This window comes from Plectropomus leopardus, chromosome 5, assembly GCF_026936395.1.
Source record: "Plectropomus leopardus strain MGB_pleo_1.0 chromosome 5, ASM2693639v1, whole genome shotgun sequence".
NCBI classification, from domain to species: domain Eukaryota; kingdom Metazoa; phylum Chordata; class Actinopteri; order Perciformes; family Serranidae; genus Plectropomus; species Plectropomus leopardus.
Genome location: NC_142180.1, coordinates 16,017,042 through 16,029,782, shown reverse-complemented (window position 1 = coordinate 16,029,782; position 12,741 = coordinate 16,017,042). Strand labels below are relative to the sequence as shown.

The 12,741-nt window shown below is 39.7% G+C and overlaps 1 protein-coding gene across 3 annotated transcripts in view; it reads right to left on the bottom strand.

Moving 5' to 3' along the window:
* The window catches only part of pde4cb (phosphodiesterase 4C, cAMP-specific b), a 119,754-nt gene that overhangs the window by 90,360 nt on the left and 16,653 nt on the right, over window positions 1-12,741 (bottom strand). The window contains exon 3 of one of the 3 annotated variants that reach the window (XM_088077601.1): window positions 4,840-5,042. In XM_088077601.1, the coding sequence (XP_087933727.1) occupies window positions 4,840-5,042 (203 nt within the window). Of the gene's footprint in view, window positions 1-1,593; window positions 1,970-4,839; window positions 5,043-12,741 lie in introns of those variants that run through there. The other 2 variants (XM_088077603.1, XM_042515324.2) reach the window with 2 other exon arrangements.

Sequence of the window (12,741 nt, the reverse complement as noted above, 5' to 3'; positions counted from 1 at the left end):
GCTTTGCATATTTTAACAGCATTTGAATGGTGCTAATTTCAAACCCTGGTCTGATATCATTAAGACATTCAGCATAACTGTGACCTCCAGCAGTACAGGCAGATATACTGTGGAAAAGATAACCTATGATGATGTCAACAGGTTTACGGAAAATTTAAGGGGAGTATTAAGATTAACATGACAAGTCACTAGGTGAGCAATGCACTCACACCTTCACATTTTTTAAAGGATTTCTTACCATCTGAGTTTATTCATTCATTCTTTCTATTGTGTATTTATTTGAGAAACATTTCAAATATGACTGAAAGAAGACACTGGATAGCATTAAGATTTAAAGAAAGGTTTTAACAAACTCGACTGACGATTTACTGTTTCAATATCTTAAACATAATGACATTTAGGGGAGCGCTCAGAGCCCTGATAATTTTATGACTCCATTGTTACAGCCTATCAGATAATTCAGCAATATTTTAGAAGAGAGTGCTTCACCAACCGTCTGACATCATTAATCGTGAATTTATGTCAGCTGCACAGTTAAGAGGTTTTGGTGGAAAGCAACACAGAGGAGGCAGAGACTTTCTGCTATGGCAGCCAGCAGAGATTGATGACCAAGGTTACATCTAGCAACTAAAAATCTATAAAATAATAACATCTAGAAATGAATAATTCATCCACTTTGTCTTCTGGTAGTCAGTGTTAACGACAGTACTGTGCAAAAGTCTTAGGCCACCTTAAACTTTGTTATTTTAGTAATATTATAATAGGCTTACATATTTCTTAGTAGTCTCTTTACTAAATTACAACTAGAACATACAGGAAATATGTATACAGTATTAAAAATGTAAATATGTCAGAAAAAACAACTTAATCAGGCTAAAGTTGCAAGTCCTGAACTCTCTTCGGCAGAAAATATTAGACTTACAATACTAATCTTGTGGTATAAGATTATTTTAGAAAACTTCAAGATAGTCCAAGAGAGTTTAAGAAGTACGTGTAAAGGAAGGTCACAATAAATACTGACTTCAGTTTGAAGAAGCCATTTTGTTCTGACTTTGTGTGTGTGTGTGTGTGTGTGTGTGTGTGTGTGTGTGCGCGTGTTTTATTGCATTGCTCATGTTTTCTGTATTTTTTGTTTGTGTCTTAACAAACAGACTGATGTAAGGTAGGCTATGTGGAGGTAGATAAGACAGTCTTTTATGTCTTGGTTTGTACAAATAAAGTTAAGCACAAATCCTAGATTACTCCACGAATAAAAAGCAATGTTTTTATGACATATCTCTTGTAATTAAGCAGACTTATTAAATACTGTAGCCTAACTACATCTTGTTAGTCTTTTCAGATTTTTGCCTTTATCTAAATTGTCAATTGAACGCACCCTGTCTTCACATTCAGCATGTCATGACACCAAAATAACGGGCAGCAGCCATGGTGAACAAACTGTAGGCTAATTGTAGTCATCACTTATTGCTCCAGTCTGGTCTAAATTTGGACTTATTCTCCATAACTTAATCCTTTTTTTTTTTTATTTAAGTAAACAAGTGCGCCGAGTTAAGGTATGGTTTGTCAAGACACTTCAGGTGGTAAACAGTTTACCGTTTTAACGGGGAGGGCCAGGACATGCGGGGTTTCTTCAGCCCGGGTCGCAGCTTCTCCAGGGTCCGGTTGCGGCACAGGTAGCGCTCGGTGTCCGAGTTGAAGCGCTGTTTGATCCGTATGTGAGTCCTGGGTTGCCGCCACAGATGTTTTGGCGGCTTGGCGAGACCCGCTCCCTCTCTGCTCAACGTGGCACACTCCATTTTTTACTTTTACTCGTTTTCTTGCGATATACACTGAGTTTTGAATGAAGAAAAGCGTTGAGGAACCGGCTGTCTGCGAGTCTGAGGAGCACGCCCCGCGCTTCAAACCGCAAGATTGACAGAGAGCTGCGCGCGCGGCATTGTAGTGCGCTGCTGCTGTCTACGAGCAGGAGTGCTGAAAACGACTCTGAGCCGCAGCCAGTACAGCTCTCTGTGTCTCTCTCTCCTCCTTCACTCTCTGTTCATCTTTGTCTTAGTGTATCTCTCCTTTTATAGTCGTCATTGTTCGCTGGTCACTCTCTACGTCAGTTTTCCATCTGTTTCTTGGTCACACTGCCAATCATCATTATTCATCCAAAATCAACACAAAAAAATGTAGGCAGGCCCACATACATTTCATCTGCAAGCTGTTCGACCTCTCTGTCCTCTGTTAGAACAACTCTTCGTTTTGGTGAAACATTAGTAAATTAGTGGACAGATATTAAATTAAAGGACAACAATTTGGTTGACACTGTAGCCTACGTCAAGTCAGTTATATGGGATAATATATACAGCCTATGCTAGTTTAGTTTTTTAATAAATGTAGGCTATGTTTACTGATTCATTTGAAAAGTGCTGTTTGGACAAGAAAAAGAAATTAAGTTGAAGGCATTACTTAGGGCTCTGCAAAATTCACTTCAATTCACTCTTTCTTGCCAGTATAATCCACTGGTATCTTAATTACTTCCAAGGGAGTCCAGAGTAAATATACTAAAAACAAGTGTACACATGTACAACATTTCAGTTTATAGCCTCAGTGGCGCCCCTATGGGAAGGCCGGAGGGGCCATAGCACCCCTGATACAACTGATTCTTCGCTAAGACTGGCCAATCACAGTGCAGCATCAGCTCGGTCCAACAAAGGTCTGACAACAACACAGTATGCTCCATAGACTGTCATGCTATCATTTCAGATTTCCTTTATTCTCAGGCTGGTTTTAGATTTTCAGCTAAATGTTGTACCTTGGACATGTGTTTTACTGACACTCATTACCTGGAGAGGTTGAAATGGGTTAGCCAGGTAATGTTAGCCAGCATGTAGCACCTACTGAATGTATAAACATGCTGAATAAAGACCTATCCTACCCTGCTCTACAGGAACCAGTAAAGAGAAAAAATCTTAACCAGCTGTGTTTCATCACATTGTATAAAGATAAACAGGAGATTTGAATGCCACACCCTTGTACAGACCACAGACCTATATATTGGTGGAGACTTACAATATACAAATAAACAACCTAAAAAAAATCGCTTCATAACAGTAAAGTTTTTTAACCGCTTTGAAAAACATGAAAAAGTGGCACTGTCCGTGTTTTCACTCATTAACTCCACAGGCAGAAGAAGAAGCAAGTCAACATCATCTATGAAGTATTTTTACACAAAAAAAGAGCATGAGCAGTGAGACAAATGGCTTTCTCAATGCACATGTGCAATTTCAGACTGACTGGGCAAACCAGTGAGGAGATAATTGCGTAGACAGACAGACAGAGTTGTCTTCATTTTATGGTAGGATTAACTATGAAATAAGAAACCAAAGTGTATCCATATGACTCTTTAACTCTCTGTTTTGATATAGCTCTCAACTAGCTGATATACTACAACACCACAATAAAGGTCTTGAAATTTACTTCAGGCTTTTGGTTTAGGTGTGCCAACCAAAGATTTTCAGTGGCTCTGTCTGATCCCCCCATGAAAAATTTCTGGGCGCTCATTAGTTGACTTGTAAACCTAATTGATTTTAGACTGCGGCACCATAGATAATAAAAGGCTATGCTTGAATACTCATGCTGATTTTGCGCAGCCATTTGGGGCTGTATGGAAACCATTTTAACATTTCTGTCATGCACTGAGGGCCAATGACATTTTAAGATAACTTGTAAAATGATAAATGGATTGCTCAGATTGCTCAATCTGATGAAAACTGTCATTGGTATTTATAAATTTAAGCCAGTTTTGATTAAGTACGGCGCGTTTCAGTAGACAACAAAACATTTTATTAAACTAGTAGCCTGCAGTTCTTTAATTACTTACTAAAAGATTTGGCTGCAGGCCATAAATTCTAATAAATTCAGTTTTATTAGCATGGTGGGAAAGCAACTTTCAAATGACAAAATTATGTTCACTCCTATCATTCATGTCTGGAGAGCACACACATAGTATATGATGTTTCTAAATGTTCCAGCGTGAAGACTATAAACTGTTGTATCCAAAGAGGAAAAAGAGATATAGTATTGTATAGACAGGAAAAGACACACACACACCTCTGATCTTTTAGTGAAAGGGTTCTTCCTGCTTCTGCAATTACCAGGCATATAAGAGAAAGAAGGCTTTCATTATCACCTGAGAACACCAAACACATTCTGCCCTTCTTCAGCGTGTGTGTGCGTCATTCACTCAGAAAGCTTCAGTTGTTCAGACAGAAACCCTGATGTTTTCTCCCTGTTCACCTGTACTGAACCAAATACTGACATACAAGGAGAGGAGTCAGAGCTAATGAGCTGACATAACTCTGCCCGCTGACCTTAGACAGAGGAAGGAAGGAAGGAAGAGAGAGAGATAGAAAGCTGGGTTCTGTTGTTAGAAATAACTGTATTGCAAGATTTTCATGGATTTTGCTCCTTTTCCATCACACTGACTGATCAACAAAATATCCTAGAAAAAGCATCAGCGCAGAGCTGGATACACACCATTTGCCTTGGTGATGCAGGGCAACAGATGCTCCAAATCAAAACCAAACACACCAAAACAATAACTCCTTATGATGAATTACAAAAAACCCATTCTTTTCAGAAGACAATATGTTGCATGAACTTCACCAAGCAGCATTCAAAATGCGCTAATGTGGTAGTTGCACCAACAGTCAACAGTGTTACAAAAGCATAAGAATCAGCAGCAAAAGCTCTTGATCCCCATAATATGTAATGCAAAGCAATGCAAACCACCAAGAGCAGCTTTCATTCTGTTAAATTAATTAAGCAAAAGAAGTGTGTATGTGTGTCACTGACCGGTGGTCATCACGACTGGCCAATGCTCGGCTGTACAGCACTTCCAGACGGTCCAGAGGCAGAGCGTGTGTTGCAGACATCCGCCGCATGTCACATGGGTGCTCCTGGCAGGAGTGTCTTCTTGACAGAGGAGGCAGCTGCACTGACCCAGAGAAACGCCGCCGCACCACCTGGTGGACCACAGGCAGGGACTCCCGGCGACCCTGCACCCAGAGAGAAAGAGAGAGAAAGAACACAAGTGTTCAAAATGTCAGTCATCAATGCATAACAAACAGAGAAAATGAAAACTCAACATACAATGTAGTAAATATGCCTAACTAAAACATATAATAATACAACAGCCCTGCAATAAACTCTGAAGCTATAAAGGTTATAATGTTCAATTTTCTTTGAAAGGTTTTAGAGAGGTATTTGTTCAACTTAATAATGATTTGGATGCTGGACTTCGTTTGTTGTGCTGTTACTTGTATTTCATTATACTGAGAGGTGTTTCTAATACTTAGCCAACCTGAATGATATCAATCAGCAACACTTTATATTACAAATGCCTCTCTGTATGATGCATATATAATTCAGCAGATTTTTCCAACTGTGCCAGTATTATGGCTTTATTTGGCTACCTTAGTCTGGCAATCAGTGGATGGGCACAATACATTTTGTACACATTATTTTTTTATATTTTTTATTTTCAAATTAACTGACCTATTCACTTAACTTATTAACTAAATTCAAATGGCGTAAGGATTGACACTATGATTTATAGATCAGATATTTTACTGCATTTAATAGCTCCAGCTGCATTTTATTTGCTTTTATTAATTAAGATTTTTCCCTGGCTACTTTATTGGTGAAAAAAGCTCTATTCTGATGCTTTGTAAATCCTTCCCCTGTTGTAGGCTAGATTTGGCAAGTGGGCCAAAACTCGAGTATCACTGCTCTAGCACCACCATGAGGTCAAAATTTCAATGTGTCCAATACATTTGTTAATGACCTGTACAAGTAACATTTCCATTAGTCTCAGCTGTACTTTGTGCTAGTTAGCAGAAGTTAGCCTGTTGATATGATAAACTAAGATGGTAAACATCAGCATGTTAGCATTGTCATTAGCCTCATTTCCATCAAGGTTCAGCTCAGTTTGTTACATATTAGAACAGTTATTTTTGCATTTCCATTATCAAACACGTGGATGGTACCATTCTTCGTCATCCCTCCGTTGAGGTGCCTGGATCACTGATTTTATACTAAAAGGTGCTTGCTTGAAACACAGCAGTCCGCTGACTGGTCAAGAGAGAATCATCACTCCTGTTCGACTCAGACTCAATGCGCACACTAGTTTTTTTAAAAGTATCCAATTGATTGTGACAGAGTGCAAACATTCCAGCTTGTTCTTCTTGTGTCAAAAATGTTGGTGTGTAACCCTGCTCTGTGGACTATCCGTGAGGCGCAGAAGAGGAAATACAGAGCTGGATGCAGCCACAACGTGGCTATTGGGCCTACTTTCCAGTAACAACCCTACCTACATTTAAGAGAACTGTTTACAGTGGTAAGGCTGAATAGATCTAGGGTTTTGGTAAATGTCCGTACAATTACAGACCTGTCCTGAACGCGTTGAGTCGCAACACAACAATTGTGAGCATGTTAGCATGCCAATACTAGCATTTAGCTCAAAGCACCACTGGACAGTGCAGCCTCACAGAGCCACGAGAAAACCGCTGAAAATGACGGGTGCTCCTCAGGAATCATCCAGCTGTAAGTGTTTGACAGCACTTCAGAGGCACAGCGTTTGCAGCTGAGACGCTTTGATTGCATCTGGTTGCTATGATACAAAATATCCACAGAAGTTAACATGACGGCACAATGGTAGAGTACCTGCTCTGGATAAAGGGAAGGCCATATAATGCAGGAAAAAGGGACAACCCCCCCTGGTCTGTGTCAGTTTATAAGAGGAAGCATGCTATAGTTTTTATTGACAGATTTAGCCACAATTGATATTTGGAACTTGTTAATATTGGATGTATCAGCTCATCTTTGCAGTGGCCTGTTGGTCCCTCCTCCACTGTGACCGGGCTGCTACAGCGACAGTAACAAGTGAGTGAAGCAATTTTTTACCGACATTTAACATTTTTTAACTGACCTCAGAAAAAGAAAAAAAATGCTTTGGTGGACATATCCCCCATGCTCTCGTTTGGTCTTCCACCACTTGACTAACCTTACAAAACAATAATTGTACACCTTACATCTGAACAATAACACTAATGTCTCAGATTTCCATTAATAAAACATTGGAGTTTGACTTTAATGTCTCCCACAAATTACAAGATCTAATCAGTTACAACTACCATATGAGTGAAAAACATCACTGTTTATGCATGAATATATTCTGTATGCAAATGATGTAGTAGTCCAAATGAGAATCATCAGAGTCCTGACACAACAAACTAAGTTCTAAAATTAATTCGATTTCTCGATTTAAAATAGTTTAACAAATAACCGAATCAATAATGAATTTACAAGTTAGTCCAAAGATGGGTGGCATCTGCCCGATCTGCCCTGTGGTTATTGCAGGCGTAGCACAAACACTTTTCACATCTGACACTAAGTAAGTAGTTTGTTTGTCTCCTTCCCAGGCCATTAAATTGGCTTTTCTTCCATGTTCTCTTTGCAAATCCATTTAATATCAGTTAATGCACTCTGATTGCAGATTGCAGCGGTGAAAGGCGACAGCGGCTTTGTCTGCAAATCCAGTGTGAAATCCTGCTTGCGTGTGTGTGTATGTTTGTGTGTGTGTGTATATTTTTAAAAGTACAAAACCAAAACGACTTCTCCTCATTTAAAAGTGTCAAATGATATTGAGTTAGCCAAGATAACACAAAACCCCAAAAAATCCATGTTCATTTTAGTCCAGGCCCAGGTAGCTATGTCATTTGTGCCTCAGCTGAGGCGGAGGAGTTGTCACCTGGTGAGAGGTGTTCAGAGAGCAGTGATGGGTATTGATCTGCCATCACAGAAACTGCAACAGCATGTCTCATTTCCCTGCTTGTTGTCGTCAAGCGTGAAAAACCAAACATTTCATGACGGGCCACCTCAAGCTGCGATACGCACCCATCAGGTCAGGCAGTCTTTGTGTCCGGTACTATTGGATATCAATACGACGTTTCCCTGTGTATCTAAAGATCTTGAGGTAACTGTTTTTCTCTTTGGTTATTTTCTTCCAGTCAGATAAAACAAATGGTTTTAACCTGTGTAACAGACATAAAGCTCCACAAACTTGGGAGTTGATCAAATGGTTGCTCTTTCCTGGAAGACATCAATAGTGCTGCATTTGGCTGTTCAGATGAAAAGTGACAAAAATAGTTAAGAATGTGAAAAGAGAGCTGGAGAAAGAAGTTAAACCTTTCTGGGCAATCAGGGATTGAAATGATGAATTCTTGACTTTGACAGATAAATTGTTGTACACATATTTGACCTCAGTTCGGTGGAGTCAAGCAGTTGTTTTGTTTTCTTTTCTTTTCTTTTCTTTTCTTTGCTAGTCAGTGTGCTTCTTATGATGTTTTGGTCTCCAGATTTTGCTGCAGAGTGAGTGCTTTCGACTTCCATTCCGCTCTTCAATTCCAGCAGCTGCGGCACAGAGGAGATACTTGGTACAGAGGGAGAGAGAGACTGCTCTTCCCCTTAGAAGTGGTGAATTTACAGTTCAGAGCAAGAAAATACGCTGCAGTTGCTGGCTTTTGTTTGTTATCTAGTGCTGTCAAAAAATACTATTGCACATACACGATTTGTTGTTAGCGTCGTTAGTTTATTATTTTACATGAATGTCGTGTCACACTGAATGTCCCACTGAGCCCACTTCAAACTTTAAAACTTCATATGGAAAACAAAATGAATTTTCAAATATTCATATTGAACAGCCAAATCCGATTCAAGTTATATCACTCTTTGGGTTGAGTTGGGTAGAACCCTATTTTTAGCCCAATTAAACAATTAAACATCCTCACCTCCAACTGCTTTTTCTGCTGATGAAGTCCATGTGATAAGGGCAAAAGCTCCAGAACAAATGGACCTTGAGTCGTTGCCGAGAATGAACAGTCAAGCTCACCATCAAGCAAGTTGAAGGGAAGCTCCTTTAAAGTAACACCAGGCTACTTTAATTGTTATGTATTTTATCATCTTTGGAACTATAGTTACACACAGGGATTAATGAAATTTCATCTATTTTAATATAAACCTTATTTAAATGACAAATGTTCTGATAAGAACTACTGATTTCCACAAAATTCACACTCTCAGATAATTCACTTCCTGCACTGCAGTACATTCACATGCACTCAAGAAACCAGGTTACACTGAGAAACCAGGATATGCAAACCATCATAACCAGTCAGAATTAAAAAAAAAACGTCCAATGCTCACAAGTGAAAATAATTAGATTTCATACTTTTTGTTAGTGTCAGTTTTTGATTGACTTTGGATGGAATTATTTTAAATGAGAGGATGAGTTGCTGCATGTTTCATTCATCAAGTTGATCAGATGCCATTGGAAGTCTTTGGTTTTTAAAAAAAGTTACCAGTACACATACATACATACATACAGTGCCTTGCGAAAGTATTCGGCCCCCTTGAACCTTGCAACCTTTCGCCACATTTCAGGCTTCAAACATAAAGATATCAAATTTAAATTTTTTGTCAAGAATCAACAACAAGTGGGACACAATCGTGAAGTGGAATGAAATTTATTGAGTAATTTAAACTTTTTTAACAAATAAAAAACTGAAAAGTGGGGCGTGCAATATTATTTGGCCCCCTTGCGTTAATACTTTGTAGCGCCACCTTTTGCTCCAATTACAGCTGCAAGTCGCTTGGGGTATGTTTCTATCAGTTTTGCACATCGAGAGACTGAAATTCTTGCCCATTCTTCCTTGCAAAACAGCTCGAGCTCAGTGAGGTTGGATGGAGAGCGTTTGTGAACAGCAGTCTTCAGCTCTTTCCACAGATTCTCGATTGGATTCAGGTCTGGACTTTGACTTGGCCATTCTAACACCTGGATACGTTTATTTGTGAACCATTCCATTGTAGATTTGGCTTTATGTTTTGGATCATTGTCCTGTTGGAAGATAAATCTCCATCCCAGTCTCAGGTCTTGTGCAGACTCCAACAGGTTTTCTTCCAGAATGGTCCTGTATTTGGCTCCATCCATCTTCCCGTCAATTTTAACCATCTTCCCTGTCCCTGCTGAAGAAAAGCAGGCCCAAACCATGATGCTGCCACCACCATGTTTGACAGTGGGGATGGTGTGTTCAGGGTGATGAGCTGTATTGCTTTACGCCAAACATATCGTTTTGCATTGTGGCCAAAAAGTTCGATTTTGGTTTCATCTGACCAGAGCACCTTCTTCCACATGTTTGGTGTGTCTCCCAGGTGGCTTGTGGCAAACTTTAAACGAGACTTTTTATGGATATCTTTGAGAAATGGCTTTCTTCTTGCCACTCTTCCATAAAGGCCAGATTTGTGCAGTGTACGACTGATTGTTGTCCAATGGACAGACTCTCCTACCTCAGCTGTAGATCTCTGCAGTTCATCCAGAGTGATCATGGGCCTCTTGGCTGCATCTCTGATCAGTTTTCTCCTTGTTTGAGATGAAAGTTTGGAGGGACGGCCGGGTCTTGGTAGATTTGCAGTGGTCTGATACTCCTTCCATTTCAATATGATTGCTTGCACAGTGCTCCTTGAGATGTTTAAAGCTTGGGAAATCTTTTTGTATCCAAATCCGGCTTTAAACTCCTCCACAACAGTATCTCGGACCTGCCTGGTGTGTTCCTTGGTCTTCATGATGCTCTCTGCGCTTTAAACAGAACCCTGAGACTATCACAGAGCAGGTGCATTTATACGGAGACTTGATTACACACAGGTGGATTCTATTTATCATCATCAGTCATTTAGGACAACATTGGATCATTCAGAGATCCTCACTGAACTTCTGGAGTGAGTTTGCTGCATTGAAAGTAAAGGGGCCGAATAATATTGCACGCCCCACTTTTCAGTTTTTTATTTGTTAAAAAAGTTTAAATTATCCAATAAATTTCGTTCCACTTCACGATTGTGTCCCACTTGTTGTTGATTCTTGACAAAAAATTAAAATTTTATTTCTTTATGTTTGAAGCCTGAAATGTGGTGAAAGGTTGAAAGGTTCAAGGGGGCCGAATACTTTCGCAAGGCACTGTACATACATGTAAATAGACTATAAACATAATGGATGTTGCAACGGTGACGTCACCCATTTGTTTGTGGTAAGGCTATTAAAGGAAGGCATAACACATGCACAATGTGACATGAACTGCGATGTTGAAGAGTTACAGCAGAAAGTACTAGAAATGAAGGGATGGTGTCGGCTCAGGTGTTTCTTTTGTGCACGCTTTTTTAGCCTCTTTGGGTGCACTTGGTTGGACAGACGTTTTTGGATGTGCTCAAATGAGTGGAGGCCAATATACAATAGCTCCATTTAAAAAGCATTTGTTCACTGTCGTTTATTAGGGATCTTTTCAATGATTGCAGAACTGTTATTCTCACCCATATCTTTATTTTCATATTGAATATATTTAAACCCAAGGTGACTGTGGATGCCTCAGTGAAATGAACCAGTCATCGCCATGTTTTATGATGGAGCAAGACGTGACCTAAAGTGACCAGGTTTGGACAAGAAGGTGGAGCTGGGGAGGAGCAAGGGCTGGATCCAATTCATGTGCCTAGCAGACTAGACTTTCTTACTCGTGAAATATTGCTGCTTTGTCAGTGATGTTGGCATCAGACACAGAGGCAGAGAGACACCTTTTACGGCAGTATGATGAGAATTAGTTTTAGAGGCAGTGGTAATGGTCAAACTGTTGGTGATATGATATGCAGCGGGAAGCAGGCAGCGGGCAATTATAACACTGCTGACAGCTACCATAAAAAAAAAAGAGTCCCTATTTTGAGGGCAGGAGGGGAGGTAGATGGTCAAACAAAGTCAGAACTTTCACCTGAGAGCCCAATGTTCTTTTCTCATGTGAAAGTCAAGGCTATCCATGATTTTTTTTTTTGTTTTAAATATAAACCTAATAACATGCTTTTGTTGCCTAAACCTGAGGAAATAACATACAAACTTAGATTGTAGCTTTATTTTGAAAAAGTATGCATGCGTCTAGCACAAAGTGTGCATTTCCTGAAGATGAAAATGTATTTTGAAAATACACATTGCATATAAAATACATAACTTAACATGGCATCCCAAAACGTCCAAAACAGACACAGGAAAGTACCAGCACCTCATACCCAACAAGGAGGTTTTGAGGTTACTTTATTGTACTCAAAGGTACACACACACACAAACACACACGCACACGCACATTCCAAAGCTGCCAAGTGCATCATCTTGTGCTGGCTTTGTTCAGTTTTGCAGTAGCTGCAGGTACAAAAGTATTTCTATATTCTGCACCTGGGGCCCACAAGCCAATGGCCAACCAAAGAAGCTGGAATCCTCTATTTAAGAGATGGGAACAGTCCTGAAGAATAGAGCTGGCATTATGCTGCAGCTATGACGTGTAATGAGCTGACAGGTTGAGTTGAGACTCATCTATAAGCTTATAGCCCACTTGACAACTTGGGTTAAAGAGATTTTGTTCCTCAGAGACAGGTCAGCAAACCATGATGCAAGTAAAAAAGACAAAATACATTCAATAAAAGTCTGATAAATGAGGGTCATAGAGATTTTATCAATATAAAAACAAGACAGTTTTCTAAGACAAAACAAATGCTGATGCTCTTTTACACACTGCCTGGCAATTTTTTTCCATTCAAAGCAACTGCATTTGACAAGTTGGGATAAGAACATGTTTAGCTGACAGCCTGTCACTCAAGGCTACCACACCC